A 17,032-nucleotide genomic window follows, 5' to 3' on the forward strand; every position below is an offset into this window, starting at 1 on the left:
ACGCACACACACACGTTTCTCACATACCTCTAGTCTGTGTGGACAGCTGGTGGGTTGGCGGGAAAACTGAGGAGCAGCTGTCACTGAGGAGAAAGAAAGGGAGAGAAGTGGGAGCGGTGGAGTGGGAGGGAGGTGACTACATACACCTAGAGATGGAAAAAGACGAGAAGAACAGGAAAGACATCTGTATCTAGATATCTATATCTAGATATCTAGACAGAGAGGAAACACAAGGAAGATAAAGAGGAAAGATTGAAATGAAAGAAATGCAAGAAAAGCCCCACAAAGACATGTCTAATCAAACAACCTTTAATTTCATGAATATTAAAATCATGTACTGAAACCCTGCAAACTCACGCGCTCCTTCTGTCGGATTTAACTGTTAAACTGGAGCTGATTTTAATTTTAGAAAACTCTAATGTGGCCATTGTTTCTGAAAGTTCATGCTTAATTACATGAATGCAAGTTCTTTGCTTAATATGTTGGGATACCTGTTTCTATATTATTGACAGAGATGGGCAGTAACGCGTTACTTGTAAGAGACACTCGCGCGGATTCTTCAACTGACCGCAGCACACCTGCACCAGGGTAACCCTCCGCCTACCCTGCTCCTGCTTTACAGGTGAAAATAGAGCAACAGGACCGCTGAGTCTTTGACTTTATTTATTTTCTGCTGTGTTTTACTTGCATCTGTTTGAAAGAGTGAGTGAAAACACAAAAAATATTTTATTTTATGTGCTGGAATGTGTAGAAAATAGGTTTAAATGTTAAACTAATTTATTCAAGTCAGAGAATGTTGCATATAATTAAATGTTTTGCTTGATGCATAAAGTTAAAAGATTAAAACTGATAAAACAAGTTAAAAAAAGAGACTTTTCCATTTGATTACATTTTGTATGATGAATTATGTAGAAAAAGTAGAATTGGGCTGAAAGATCTATCACTTTATCACCTCTTCAGGTTGTAAATCGTGTTTTTAAAAAGTAACTAAGTAACTAAGTAACTAAGTAATTAATTACTTTTGAAAATAAGTAATCAGTAAAGTAACGGGATTACTTTTTTGGGGGAGTAATCAGTAATTAGTTACTGATTACTTTTTTCAAGTAACTTGACCAACACTGATTATTGATTACATAATGAACTGATTGATTGATTGATTGATTGATTGAATCTTTATTTTGAACATGTTGAAAAGTATAAAAAAAAATAGAATTAAAAGAGACAAATGAACAAAGCAAACAAAAGGAAAACGAGCAACCACAACTCCAAATAACGTCCATGTTCAAAAAGGAGCAGGAAGAAGCATAAGCTTATTTAATCCCACCCCTTTTCCACTATCTAGTATCAATAGACTACAGAAATACCTCCTTGCAATTACATTATATGTTATGTGTAAATTTTTTTTTTTTAATATATACACATATATGTTTCTATCTATCCATACATACGTATATACACACATACGCACATATACACATTTTCAATAACCCCATTAACACCTCAAGGATACACAACCTACAATTATATATACCCATACCAACATACCCGTGCACCTGCACACACATGAAAATATTAGACAAGAACACCCTATCAAATCTCTACCTTTTCCCTGTACCCTGTAAAAACCATATCCTTAAACCGCTTTTTAAACTGTGCCATGCTCGGACATTGCTTCATATCTTTACTTAGTCTGTTCCACAGCTTCACTCCACACACAGAGATGCAAAAACTTTTTAATGTTGTACGGATACGAGGATGTTTTAAATTTAATTTCCCCCTCAAATTGTATCCCCGTTCCCTTTTAGAAAACATTTTTAGAATATTGTCAGGAAGCAGGTTATTTATTGCTTTATATATAATTTGTGCTGTGAGAAAATGAACCAGATCTGTGAATTTTAGAATTTTTGATTTTAAGAATAGTGGATTTGTATGATCTCTGTAACCAGTTTTATGGATTATCCTTATGGCCCTTTTTTGTAATATAAAGATTGATGATAGCGAACATTTGTAAGTATTGCCCCAAACCTCTGCACAGTAATTCAAATACGGTGCAATCAGGGAACAATAGAGAATGTGGAGTGATTTGTGGTCCAGAATGTGTTTTACTTTACTCAAGATTGAGACACTTCTTGAAATTTTGTTATGTATATGATTTATATGAGACTTCCAGTTTAATTTATCATCTATAATCACACCAAGAAACTTATGTTCAAGTACTCTTTCAATTTCCACACCATCTACATGAATCTGCACTTGTGCATTTCTAAGGGAATTCCCAAATAAGATAATTTTAGTTTTACTTAGATTTAGCGATAGTTTGTTCCTGTTAAACCATTTTTTAATTTTGCACATTTCTGAAGTAATTGTATCCAGCAGCTCCTTTAGATTCCCCCCAGAACAAAAAATATTTGTGTCATCTGCAAATAATACTAATTTTAATATATCAGATGCCTTACAAATATCATTTATATAAATAATAAATAATTTTGGACCCAGTACAGAGCCTTGTGGAACACCACAAGCAATGTCCAAGCATGATGAGGAATGGACACCCAGCTTCACAAATTGTTTCCGGTCACTTAAATAATTTTTCACCCATTGCAGTACAACCCCCCTAATCCCATACCGTTCCAGTTTATTAATTAATATGTGATGATTGATTGTGTCGAATGCTTTCTTGAGATCCAGAAATACTCCAGCTGCATACTGTTTCTGATCTATAGCATTCGTAATCTCCTCAATTGATTCGATTAATGCCAGAGATGTTGATCTTTTTGATCTGAATCCATATTGACTGTCAGAGAGTAATTTATATTTATCTAAGAATTTGTCTAATCGTTTATTAAACAGGTTTTCTAGGATTTTGGAGAATTGTGGTAGTAAAGAAACAGGCCTGTAATTTGTGAAGTGGCGTCTATCCCCGGTTTTATACAGCGGCACAACTTTAGCTATTTTCATTTTGTTTGGCACTTTTCCCGTCTGAAATGATAAGTTGCAAATATATGTTAGAGGTCCTACAATTCCTTCAATGACCTTCTTGACGATTTTCATGTCAATATCATTACAATCAGTAGATGTTTTATATTTACACATGTGTACAATGTCAATTATTTCTTTTTCCTCCACTGATGTGAGGAACATTGAGTTAGGGTTCCTATCAATCAGGTTTTCACTACAGTCTACTGATGGCAGTGACTCAGGAATTTGTTCTGCCAGTTTTGGTCCAATATTTACAAAATAATGATTAAAGCTGTTGACCTTATCAGCAGTGTTTTCCATAATATTGCCATTATCGATAAAGTATTGTGGATAACTTTGTTGTCCAGAATTATTTTTAATGATACCGTTTAAAACATCCCATATTCCTTTCATATTATGTTTATTGTTGTTCAATATTTTACTATAATACTCCTTTCTACATACACGTATAATATTGGTCAACTTATTTTTGTATTTTTTATATTTATTTTCAGCATCTTTTGTTCTTTGTTTTAGGTATTCCCTATAGAGTGTATTTTTCTTTTTACATGCATTTTGTAAACCCTTAGTGAGCCATGGTCTATCTGAATATTTGTGCTTTCTGTTGTATTTTATTGTTGGACAGTTTTTATCGTACAACTCCATGAATATTCTTAAAAATATGCCATATGCAATATCAATATCAGCTTCTTTGTACACCTTGTCCCAGTCCTGATTTAATAGATCGTTCTTAAATGCAGTCATAGTTTCTTCTGTCCTTACACGTCTGTATCTCAGTTGTTCTTCATGCTGATTTTTCTTATAATTAGTGTCATAAACTGCAAAAACTGGTAGGTGATCACTGATGTCATTAATTAATATTCTGCTCACAATGTTGTTTTCCATATTGTTAGTGAAAATATTGTCAAGTAAGGTGGCACAATGTGGTGTAATTCTGCTAGGCCTGGTTATTTTAGGATGTAAACTCAAACTGTACATAGTGTTTAGGAATTCGTCGGTCATTTTATGCTTTTTTGGATTCAACAGGTCAATATTAAAATCACCACAGATAAACATAACTTTTTGATTTGTTTTAGAGAATATTTCCTCTATGAAGTCATTAAATACTTGAATACTAGAGCCAGGTGTTCTATATATACAGCTAATTATTACATTTTTTTCTTTTTCCTTATAAATTTCAATTGTTATACATTCTAGTAAATTATCAATTACAGTTGTCATACTTTCTACCACCTTGTAGTTTAGGTTTTTATCCACATACACAGCTACTCCCCCTCCACTCTTGTTCCTTCTATTTACAAAATTCACTTCATATCCCTCCAGTCCAAAGTCCATTCCTTTCTCCGCATTGATCCATGTTTCAGAAATGGCAATAATTCCAAATGGATTTGTCAACTCATTTAGATATTCCTTTATATTGTTGAAGTTGGCATACAGACTTCTGCTATTAAAATGGATTATTGATAATTTATTTTCCGTGTTGATGGTGTGCTTAAACTGTTCATCAGTGAAGTAGCAGCAGTTACAGCTGATGTTGTAGAAGAAATTATTTTCCGGGTCTATATCCTTTTCTAAGTCTAGAACATTATGGTCTGTGTATCGAAATGTTCTCAGTTCCAGATTATCATAAAGAGAATTCCAATGAGTTATGTTGATAATGTTGCCGGATGCAGATGAAGTTCTCCTGGACTGTGCCATGTGTTGTGTTGTGTGTCACGTCACATGTGTATTCATACCTCCAGAGTAAGTTGACCTCAGTATTTGTCCAGCTCCTCCATATTTCTGATGACCAACACTTTGGCTTGTTCCGGTGTTCCATTGAGTTTAATGAATACTTTACAGTTGGTGGTCCATGTATTTTGAATTTTTCCCTGTTTCTTCAAGTAACGTGCTTTCCTGGCAATGTCCGCATTTCTTTTTATCAGATGTTCGTTCATGAAGACATCGGATCCTTTCAGTTTCTTTCCTTGTTCCTGATTATAATTAGTCTTAATCTGCTTTGATCTCTCTAATACGGGGCTCTTTATACTTATGTCTGCATTTTTATTTTGTTAAATACGAACACAGTCACAGCAGAGGCGCTGCCACGTGTGTGGCCAGAAAGACAGGACCAGTGTGTTTATTTGGTAGTTCAGTGAAAGGCTTCAGTTAGTTAAGAGTGGGAGAAAAAAAACTTTCACGTTTGTAGTTTTATTTTGTTATACAATATTTGAAATAAAACAAACAAACAAACAAAACACTACATTTTTGGAAATGTTTGTGGGCGTTTTCTTGTTTGTTTGTGTTTTTTGTACTATTTGAACACTGAAGTAACCCTCACATGAGATGACAGTGCCAGCAGTGGCCCACGGCTCATTTCAGTTTCACACCCCTGCTGTAACATCTTCACCTCCTGTGTCTTGACTTCTTTAGTTTGCAGCTGTTAAAATGTTCTTTGCTTTTTGTCTTTTGCGGATGCAGAGCCTTGAAATCAGTTTTATTTACAGTTTCAGTTGCAAAGTGAAGAAGCAAAATTAAATTTAAAGTAGTGAATATTATGTAGCACAAAAGGAGTGTTTTAAAGACTTTATGTAATAACTGAACATTTAAAATTTGATCAGCTCCGAGTTGTTTCTTTTAGCAGTTTATCAGATCAGTGCAAATGTACTGTATATGGACAACACTGCAGACAGCCCCCGTCACGCTCTGTTGCCATAATGAGGCTTTGGTTCACTCTTCAGTTTCGAGTGAGGTTAATTATATTGCTTAATTGGCCTCAGGGCTAAAACACAAAACACACACACACACACACACACACACACACACACACACACACACACACACACACACACACACGCATGGAGGAGTAAGGGATTGTGGTAAAATAAGGGTGAATAGTAAAAAGCAGCTATTTATCCCCGCTCCCTCGGGTCTCCTGGGACGCATGCTGATGGGAACAATGATCGGTTTAACTCCATCCACTGACCTGCACACATCATACACACAGCCTCACACACTCTTCATGTGTGGCTCTTCTGGCTCAAGACACATACACCCACACGCACTCATTTTGGGAGTTTTTTGCACGTCAATCTGCATGTTGACCACGTCAGTTGTTCCAGACAGCTATCGGTACTCTTTCTATTCATGTTTGTAACTCAACAGCTGAGAAAATGAACATACAAAGCAAAGCGTAAAAAACACTCCTGGTGGGTTTTCCCTCTTATAAAAAGTCATTTGTAATTCTTACGCAGATTTCAGAAATGGCACAAAGCAACAGTGGCAGGTAAACTGCCAACATGTTCTCATCACAGAGTTTAAATAGTGCACTCCTGTTAGAAGCTGCTGCTGTCACAGAAACTTTGAAAAAGGTGTCCTTGGCGTCACTGCCGTGAGTCGATATTAAGCCCTGGTTGTGTTCGATACTGCGGTCACTGCTTGCATAAACTATAATGCAAACTCAGCATAAAGATTTAGACTCAAGCTTGAGGTAAGTTTGACTCGCTTTAGTAGTTTCCTGACTGATGGAAGAATTGCAAGGCCATTAAATTATCATGAACCTTCTTGTTTTACCAAACAGCAGCATTTAACACCCTGAGAATAAGAATCCAGCCATGTTGGCTTTTAACATGTGCCACAGGTCAAAGCACAGTCTGGGATTTTAATAAGTAAACCTTTGTGGCGGTCTCTTCATTTCTTGGTTTGGTGACGTTTTGGCTTTGACTCCAGCGATCAGAATTTTAACAGAGTTTTGTGTGACTTGGCCGACATTCTTGTTGTCACATCTTCTGTAGGAGTTGTAACTTAAGCTCTGCCAGACATAATATTTCAGGGTGAATTTTAGTTTTGTTGTGTAAAATGAACGTTTTACATTAGCGCTGGTTTTGAATGCAGGATAGAGATCCCAGACTAGCTTTCATAGACTAAAAACATGAGTAAATACAATTTGTTTTGCACCCCCACCCAAAGTTTCGCCTCTCCTCTCCATCACTTTGTTTTCAAAGATTTCCCTTTCTTCTTCTTACTTGTCTCACGTTCCCACCCTTCCCCTTGCTTTCTAACCCTCCTTCTTTGTTATTTTCTTTCTCTCTTTATTTCTTCTTTTTCTCTTGGACCCTTCCCCCAGTTTTCCCACCTCGGTGCTCCATCGGGAGCACCACAAAGCCTGGTGCTGCCGTAGCAACCACCGCGCCACCGCCTCTGCCCCGGCAACAGGCCGTCGTCAGGGCTGCTGACCCTTGACCCCATCACAGCTGCTTACCCATTGCATATCCCTGGCTCTCTGCTCGCTCCCGTGACCAGGGGGTCACACACTATATCACTTTCACCAAAAAAACAGGACAAGACAAGAGAGGAGAGGAAAGGAGAGACGAGGAGATGAAGCAAGGACACAAGGAGAGAGGAGGTAAGGTGACCAGAAAAAAAACAGAGAAGAATGAAGATTAAGAGTCGACATAGAAGGAAAACTAAAAGAATCAAAGATATGAAATTAAATGAAGAAAGCAAAAGATAACAACCTTAATATATGTTAAGTGGAGATAAACGAGGAGCAAAGGAAAAAAGAGATGAGGCAACACGATGAGAGGACAGCAAAAGGAATAAGAGACCATCTTATGGTGGAACACACACCAGCCCTGATGCTAATGCTCTGACTCATCGCACTCCTCTCTCATCACCTTCTATCACCACTCATGTCAGCTACAAATCTGTAAAGTTTCATGACTGCTGTCTTGCAGCGTTGTGATGCTATCATGTTGATATATCTGTCCACATACAGACAGGCAGACACAGACACATCTTCGAAAGTACTCTAACCTCTTTAGATACTCCTGCTATAGCAAGCAACAGCAGGCCCCTGTTTGCTATTAAGACATTCACCAAAGAACAAAAGCACAAGGTGAAACCAAATGTATCCATTCTGTTGAAGGTTGTAACAAAAAACAAAGATTAGAGAAGACAGAGTGAAGAGAAGACATAAGGCACAGCGGAAGGAAATGAAAAGAGGAGGGGACATATGAGGAATGAAAAGGAAAGAGAAACAAGAAATCCAAGGATCAGGAAGGAAATGAAAAACAGTGAAGTGCTACTCGTGTGTAAATCGACTTTGGGTTTCTTGGCGGTAGACAAAAATAAGTTATATTATTGTTATTATAAAGAGGACTGTAAGAAAAGAATAGGCATGATGAAAGGAAAGTGAGATTAGAGATAGTTAGGGAAAGAAAAGGATAAAAACTGACGATGAGCAGAAATAAAAGTAGAGAAGAAACCAACAGGAGAGGGGCGATGAAATGAGAACATGAGAAAAAGGAAAGCAGGAGCTGAAAGACTAAGAGGTTTACTTGGGTTAAAGACATAACATTTATGGATCTATCGAGCATTATGTGAAAGTTCAATTTATAAAACATTATAGAAAACAGTTTAATCCTCTAAACTTTCGACTCTTTTTTAACTCTACTGGTTCTACAAAGTGCTTACATCTCTCATTCATATTCATGAGCATGGCACACAAATGGTGACACATTAGGCATTCACCTTTATGGTACTGAGTTTGTGTCTGTCAGTATTTGTCTGTGCAGAGAGTAATGAACCCACGGTGGTGTGTAGTCCTCCAAAAAACTCAGCGCAGCATGGATGATGCTGTGCATAGGCTAGATGTTGATTGGTTGAAAAGTGGGCTGGAACAGGAAAAGGGACGACAGGAAAAATTCCCCCAACTGGAAGAAATATGAGAGAGCTGCCCTGCACAGACGACTGATGGAGCCAGGTTCAGCCGGGCACATGTAATAACATCATGTGTTTCCAGGACTGAGGATGTGTCTGAAGCAGACTCCATTCCCCTGTGTGCCACACGAGGAAAGAAAACTGGTTGCACCTCACACATTTTAGGCCTCTTTTTTCCTTTTTGGCAAAAGTCCACCCTCTGCCATCACATACATGTCACAAAGGACATGTTTAGACTCTCTCTTGAAATGACTCCTGACAGTCAGGAGTTTGGAGGAGAATTAGAGAACATGGTCACCCCATATAAATTTAATATTTAAGCTAAGAAGCATCGTGGCTGTTCTCTGATAACAAATTCGTTTGAACTGTTGTCATGGACAGTATAAAGATGTTGTGGTTAGCACTGTTGCCTCACAGGAAAAAGGTCTGGGGCCTTTCTGTATGGAGTCTGCATGTTCTCACCAAGTCTGTGTGGTTTCTCTCCGGGTACTCTGGCTTCCTCCCACAGTCCAAGACATGCATGGGATGAGGTTAATTGGTAATTCTGTTCAGGGTGTACCCTCCCTCTTGCCCTCTGACAGCTGGGATAGGCACAGGCACCCCCACAACTCTGAATTGGATAAGTGGAAGAAGATGGATGGACTACATTAGCAAAGGCTCCTTAACAGAAATGAACCCTGTAAAGCATCTCTGTCGCTCTGCGGACAGCTGCCATGTTGCTTTTGGCTGCTTTTGTTTGGTTTCAGTAGAACTTCTTGTTTGTTTGAGAAGCTCAGAGCTGCAGTTGGTACAGGAGTCACTGTCACTTTGATTCAAAATGAGTGCAGAGCAGAGGCACAGTTTCATGCCGCTCACCACAGCAACACAGCACAGTGGAAACAGCAAAGAAACCAGCTGAACGTTGAGACTTAAAAGTGGGTAAAAATAAATTTTCTACAGGACTGTGTAGATGTATTTATGTCTGTGTGTGTGTATACATGTTTAGACATCTTTGTGAGGACAGAAAATTGGAATGCTGCTATACTTGTGGGGACCAACAGTCACTTGTTGGGACAAAATGCCTGTCCCCACAAGTTTGAAGGCATTTTTCACACTCAAAATGTGGTTTTAGTGTCAGGGTTACAGTTAGGTTAAGGTTAGGTTTAGGCTCAGGGTTAGGATTAGGAATTCATTTTTGATGGTTAGAGAAAGCGGCTAGGGAAAGCATTATGTCAATGAGATGTCCTCACTAAGATATGAAAACAAGTGTGTGTGTGTGTGTGTGTGTGTGTGTGTGTGTGTGTGTGTGTGTGTGTGTGTGTGTGTGTGTGTGTGTACCTTGGTTTTAGGTGCTGTCCTCAGTGTAACCTGAACTGGGCTTTATTAATAAATAATGCATCTGAACCAGTCAGCTCATCAGTCAGCTTTTGAGGCAGGCAGTTCTGGCTTATTCTGCCATTTGCCCTCCAGCGGGACAGAAACAGACGCAGCATCAGAGATTATCTGTCTGTTTTCAGACTCAGGATTCAGTTTCAGGTGTTTCTGTTTTTGTTGCGTCAACTGGGCCGACCTCGTTGATCATGAATCCTGAATAGTAAGTGTTGTTTCTTTCTCTGCGCAGTGCATTACCGAGATGAAATGATCAGCTTGTAATAAAATGACACCTGGTCTTTAACACTGGCTGCTGACATGGAAAGTTAGGAGAAAACTTAAGCATGTGTAACATGCCCGACCCTTGTTTTTAACCTTTGTTTTGTAACTAGAGATCAGTCGTATCAGACGTATGTCAGTCTAAAAAGACATACAAGCCAGTTTTATTGCTGAGGTGTCTAATTTGAGCTTATCAGTAAATTGTAAGTTGTGATGAATTAATGTTTTATGTCCGTCCATAGATTTGCTGCATGTTTCTATCAATTTGTAGAAAAAAAGCAAAAAGAGTAGATAATTGGAGGCATTCAGTTGTAGGTAATCTGCAATGGCTCACTAGGCCTCTGTGGCAGATGGGTATTGTTTAGTGGTGCTCAACAGAACAAAGACAAATTGTAACTTCTCGCAGACAAGAGTGCTACAGAAGAAACCATACACAGAAAGACATTTGATCCCAGGTTCGACTTTGCGTCTGTGACTTATGTGTCCATAAACTATGTAATGCAGCAGCTAACCACTTTGGTTTAATGCTACTCATTCAGAAATACAACACAATAATTTGCATCCATCTAGTATTACCAGGCAGCTGCTTTACTGCCAGCTTTGAGAAACAGTTGTAATAATATCAACAACCTGGTTCCAGGAGGGCACGGTTTAAGCTGTAGCTCCAAATTCTTACATGAAAATAAAACTGAATGGAAAACTGTGTAGTGTGGATGGTTTTATTCACGTTCTATCAAAAAGCTTGCTTCTTATTCATTAATTTGTATCTTTAATGGGTAAAAGTTAGACATTTAAAAAAAGGAGTTTCTTGGTGACGACCACGTTGTTACCTGTGATTACACAAAATGACATTACTGGTGAAACATTGTTTCAGTATCTAGAACTAGTGACTGTGATAAACCATTCCTGATGAGCTAACATCTGTCCAAGGTTCACACTTTCATTTGACTTGTGGTTCAAGCATTTCATGGTGCTTGCACTGAGTGAAAAACTGCAAGTCTTACAAGCAAACAGCACGACTGATTTTGCAACCTTCACACTGTGCACTCGATATTTAGTTCATATGAAAGCAAAAAACAAAAATCTTCCAAATTTAGAGCATAAAACATTCAAAATATCAGATCAACCCTTGACTTTTGTTATAGATGTAATAAAATCTGGTTGCAAGTGTGCCACCCTCTGCATTTCTTAAATTCATGTCAGCATTCAGAGCTGTATTTGATGTGTGTTATTTGCTAGCTGGCTTTCAACATTTAAATTATGCAGCTTTTTATGGCATGACATCATTTACATCTGAGATGGAACCTCTGTAGTGGTTCATTCATGCATGTCTTCCTTGCTTCCCAGTGACTACTTGTTCAAGCTTCTTCTCATCGGTGACTCTGGAGTTGGAAAGTCATGCCTGCTGCTGCGCTTTGCGGTAAGACTGTGCACACGTATGCACACAAAGACACGCTCACTTTCCCTTTTTAACACTTAACTGCTTGCTGCAGGATGACACCTACACCGAAAGCTACATCTCTACCATAGGGGTCGACTTCAAGATCAGGACCATTGACATGGATGGGAAAACTGTCAAGCTACAGATTGTAAGGAAACGGCGAAGCGGTTTTGTGAGGGAACATCATAAAGTTGTTTTTCAAAGCATGAAAGTCTTAAAAAAAACTGTGTAATGTTAGCCTCAGTGCTATTTTACGTGTGTGCATATACTCCTTCAGTGGGACACAGCAGGTCAAGAGAGGTTTCGAACCATCACCTCCAGCTACTACAGAGGAGCTCACGGCATCATCATTGTGTATGATGTCACTGAGCAGGTCAGTGTGTATGTCTTCATCATCATCTAAAAAGAAAAGCATTTGAACATGAACTCCAGACCTCCTGCTGCTTCGCTTTCTCTCTCTCTCCTCAGGAATCCTTTAACAATGTGAAGCAGTGGCTGGATGAAATAGATCGTTACGCCTGTGAAAACGTCTCCAGGCTGCTGGTGGGAAACAAGTCTGACCTCGTTAGTAAGAAAGTGGTGGATGCTGCCACTGCTCAGGTAACAGGCTACGTGCAGCGAAGAGGCTTAACTTCAAATACTTAGAAATAACTTCACACCTGTGGTTTTATTAAGCATCATAAAACTAAGTGGAAACTTAAAATGGGAAATAATTTGTTTTTTCTTTCCAAAATAATTCTAGACATGAGCACACTGGTATTTTGACATCATCACATACTGGTATCTCTATCAGAAGGTTTTAGCATCGTGGACAAAGTGTCTGGCTTTGTGCTTAGACACACGTACTGTGGCAGCACTGGAGGCAGGAAGCAAGTAGTCAAGTTAGGAAGATCGACAATCATGCCTAATGTTTCAGTAACACTAAAACCAGATGACAACCTCACTGTGACTAGTAAGAATGGGTGGTTGTCCTGTGACTGTGTGGTGATTTTTCACATTCAGCGAATGATTGCAAACAGTTGCTGCGATCAGATGTTTGGCACTCAACCACTAATCACTCAACCTGCAATCACTCTCAGGCAGATTGTTGAAGGTTGGCAAAAAATTACCACCTCGTTTATAAATGCAAACAGGTTACTAACACGCTGAAGTCCCTCTGACTGAGTCTGCACCAATGAGCACAATTCATCTGGGACAACTCAGCTGGTTTCAAACTGGGTATTTTCTGGGTATACTTCTATCTAAAAATGGGACTGCCTACCTAAGTCATTTGGAGTTAGATTGCGGTGCCGCAGTAACTGTCATACAATCTGGGGAGGAATTCTTGAGACTCCTTTCTTAATCTTGGTGTCGCAGTAGTGGTAGAGCAGGTCATCTGCTAATCAGAAGATTGGTCCCAAAGATATTTGTCATGCTCCATTTTGCATGCCAAATATCTACGGGCAAGGTATTACCTCTGATGGAGTCTCTCCGATGCGTCCAATGGAGTATAAATGTGTGTGACTGTTAGATAGAAAGTGTTAACTTTGGAAAAGCATAGGAAAAAATGCTTGTATGAATGAGGCAAGTTGTATAAAGTGTGCACAGTTAGAGTAGGAAAGCTCTTTATATGAACCAGTCCATTTATCAGATCTATGAGGTTCAGACACCTTAACCCCGTTCAATTACAAACTGATACAGACTGGCCCTCTCTTACTGACTCTAAGGACTCCAAAGAGTCAATTTGAGGGGAGCAACTAACTATGAGTCTCTCAGGGAGACTTCAGCGTGTTAGTAACCTGTTCCAAATCTAGACTTGGACTAAGAAGCAAACCATTTGAAAGGATAGGAGATTGCAAGCTCATATATTTAAAAGTAGCATTGGAGGCAGAGCCTTCAGCGTTCAGGCCCATCTTCTGGGTAACCAGCTCCCAGTTTGGATTTGGGAAACAGAAATCTTCTCTACTTTCAGGAATAAGTTTAAAACTTTCCTTTTTCATCAAGTAGTTAGGGCTGGATCAGGTGACCCTGAATCCTCCCTTAGTTACACTTAATAGGTCATGCTGCCGGAGGTTTCCCATGATGCACTCGGTGTTTCTTCTTCACTGTGTTTACACATCACTCTGCATTTAATCATTAGTTATTATTAATCTCTGGCTTTGTCTTTTGTCCCGTCTTCATCCCCACACCCTCAGGTGTGCCAGAGGTTGCTTCTTGTTAAAAGGAAGTTTGTCCTTCATCCCTACGGTCCTTACCTTACAATAAAAAGCACCTTGAGGAGACTTTAATGCTGTTGTGATTTGGATTGAATTAGTAGTCAGGTCATTGACAGGGGCTTCTTTGGACCAGTGGGCATCTTGTACATGCACCAGGAGCTTTGACAAACCGGCAGTATTTGAATGAAAACAGGCTCAGTGTTCTCAGTGCCAAGTCTGGCCAGGCGTTCATCGACTTTGTAGCTTTCATGTCTAAATTCCTTTGAAAAGTACCAGATGTAAACTTGTGAACTAATATTTAAATGTTGACTCATCAATAATTCAAAAGTCTGATTAGGGTTCTTTTTCAGAATGACTACTCAGTTTACTCTTAATCCAGGAGTACAAATTACATGTAATACTTTACCCTGGAATCGAATTTTAGAATTACAGTTGTTGCATTAAATGCTTTTAAACTGTGGTGTTTACACACTTGCTGCTTTTAATAAGACTTGACCCCATCCACAGGAACTGGCTTCGTCCCTGAAGATCCCGTTCTTGGAGACTAGTGCGAAAAGCTCTGATAATGTGGAGAGGGCGTTCCTTACCATGGCCTCTGAGATCCACAAACGTCTGGCCAGTGAAGGAGGGGGCATGGAGGGCGAGTCAGCAGAGGCCAGGACCGCCAAGATCAACAGCGCCCCCCTGTGGCTGGGAGGGGAAAAACAGACGCAGGAGGCCAATAACTGCTGCTGAGGTGGAAACATAAGCACAAATATTTATTACTTGATGAGACAGATGTGTCATTTGAAAAAGACCCAGCTGTCTGGTTGAAGGACTCATTAACTGAGTGTTACAGGCACACATATCGGCATATTTTTGACATTTATGACTTTGGAAGAAAAACACATTTTTGACTTGACTATGATATATTTTTGAGCTTGGTACTTTTGAATGAGATAGAGGTTGACGTTTTTTCCTTTTACAATTATGTTCATTTATTTTAAAAATGAGAAATGGAAGTAAAACTAAATAAAAAGAAAACTAGGACCAAACATGCAGAAATCAGAGCACTCAGCCAAAGGAACAAACAGGGTGGGGTCTATTCAAGTGTAGACGACATGATTTGGAAATACAGAGAGGACCGCTCTCGTGAATAGCAATAGTTGAATGTTAATTAGCAGCCGCACAGTCTTTAATTATCTGATATAAGCAACCTGACTGTATGATTTAAGTTTCTATAAATGCCTCAGACTTATTAACCAGTTCCTGTTGTGTTTTGCTTGGTGTTTGTTTATGTCAATAAAGATATCTGAAGTTGGTCTTTTTTGCAGAAAATATAAAGAGATACTGAAATTCTCAAGATGATATTAAAAGAAAGCCTGATCCTGATCTGCGTGATTAAAGTTAGAAGATGATTGTTTCATGGTTTAAATGAGCTAAGCTTGGTGGTTTGACTGAGACAGGAGATCAACCACTGAACATCAAAATGCACAAATATCATTAACATCCTTTTTTTCTCCCCTCAAATTTTTAAAAGTCAGCTTCCATTCAAGTTGCATTGTGTGATGTCGGTGCCAGTTTTTGGATCAAGACTTCTTAATTTGGAACTCTCAGATCCAAATACAGACATGGAGGTCTGGACAATAAGGAAAAGTCTGTAAATTCAGAATAGCAGTGAGTTGATTATCAGGTTTTATTTTTCTCACAATCTGTCACACTTGTTGTTTTTCGAACTTTCAAAGATGCAGAAATGTCTGGGAGCCGCTGATTTTATATAAAATGTTCATATGGTAAATGCTAACTCATCTGGCATTTGACTTACTAGATTATTAAATGTTTTAAAACCTAAAAGATTCTTGAGGAACTTTAACTCACTATCTAAAATCTGAAAATCACTGGACATCCTCAGGAGATATTGGCCTGACAAATATCCCTTTGTGATGTGAAGGGATTTCTCATGAAGGCCAGGCAACCTTAAATATGTCATATTAGTGTCATTTCAACATGAATTAATTTCCTCTCTTTGCTGTGACAACAGTATTATCGCAGTGTAACAATGACTCACTGAAGGCCGACTTCTTTGTAATCAACTGGACGTTGTTTTAGCAACAAGAAGCTTATGAAAGCAGCTGAGAGACTGAGAACTCAGCAACTTCAGCTACTCAAATACAATTTAAATAAACTTTGTTCTTGAAATGTAAAACAGATGGGAAATAAGACCATATTTTAAATGTGTGAGCTTTGTCTACACTATATGGTACTGAGTACCTACACCTACCTACCTAGCACATTAACACATTATGCCTACAGTGTGAGGCATAGAATGAACACCAGCTCCCTGTGCACAGTTTGCGTGCTGATGTTAATGCTGGAGAAGGTTTAAAACTCTGCACATAGTGCATAAGTTACCAGCATTTAGCACAGTTTACACATCAGCACTTAGCGACCCCACTTTGTAGCCTTGCATGATCTGTCACTTTGTGGCTAACTTCCACTTTGAACTAATATCACTTACTGTCGATGGAGATCAGCACTCTCGAGTCAGTGAAATTCATCCTTTTACATTGTTTATGAAAGCAGACTGCATGGCTAGGTGCTGGATTTTATACCCCTGATACAATGAGACAAGAAAATGCTGAATTCAAAGTTTAAGGAATGTGGACCGACACTTTTGTGAATATGGTGTGCAAGATGAAGACATGGGAGAGACAAAGGGACATTGTGGGATTTCAAAACAGCAACAAAAAGTCAGTCCTCTATCTTCCCAATTAAAAATGTCAAAGTGTTTCAAAGATGAGTTCCTTTAAGAACAAATTTCTTATGTGAAAATTAGTTTGAGAAATTTGGTCAAGCTGCATAAAACAATCTGTGTGCAGACAGAGCATCATAGCCGTACAAATGTTAGGGAGAATATACAAAAATACTCTGGAGTGGAGGAGGATACACAACAATAATGAAACCATAGTGACTACACAGCTGATATACAAGCATATGTGTCAGTCCGATCCTTTCCCTACAGTTCTGCACTGTCCTCAGGTTTGACATGAGGATTTAAAAGCAGTTTATTTTATGAAAAACTACAAAAACTACAACAGCTGGACTGCCT

At 38.8% G+C, this 17,032-nt stretch overlaps 1 protein-coding gene across 2 annotated transcripts; it reads left to right on the forward strand.

Moving 5' to 3' along the window:
• Nucleotides 1-3,627: 3,627 nt before the first annotated feature.
• Nucleotides 3,628-15,904, forward strand: LOC146654725 (ras-related protein ORAB-1-like). 2 transcript variants are annotated; one of them, XM_085429503.1, is made up of 7 exons: nucleotides 3,628-7,363; nucleotides 10,008-10,252; nucleotides 11,656-11,728; nucleotides 11,802-11,897; nucleotides 12,027-12,122; nucleotides 12,218-12,349; nucleotides 14,452-15,904. In XM_085429503.1, the coding sequence occupies exons 2-7, from the start codon at nucleotides 10,239-10,241 to the stop codon at nucleotides 14,677-14,679; spliced, it is 639 nt and encodes a 212-aa protein (XP_085285629.1). In that variant the 5' UTR covers nucleotides 3,628-7,363; nucleotides 10,008-10,238; the 3' UTR covers nucleotides 14,680-15,904. The 2 variants fall into 2 exon arrangements, with proteins under 2 accessions (XP_085285629.1, XP_085285630.1); XM_085429504.1 differs by lacking the exon at nucleotides 3,628-7,363 and adding an exon at nucleotides 9,313-9,593.
• The last annotated feature ends 1,128 nt before the right edge of the window (nucleotides 15,905-17,032 follow it).

Source organism: Rhamphochromis longiceps, linkage group LG14, assembly GCF_057381845.1.
Source record: "Rhamphochromis longiceps isolate RC_006_pf linkage group LG14, R_longiceps_female_GT1.1, whole genome shotgun sequence".
NCBI classification, from domain to species: Eukaryota; Metazoa; Chordata; class Actinopteri; order Cichliformes; family Cichlidae; genus Rhamphochromis; species Rhamphochromis longiceps.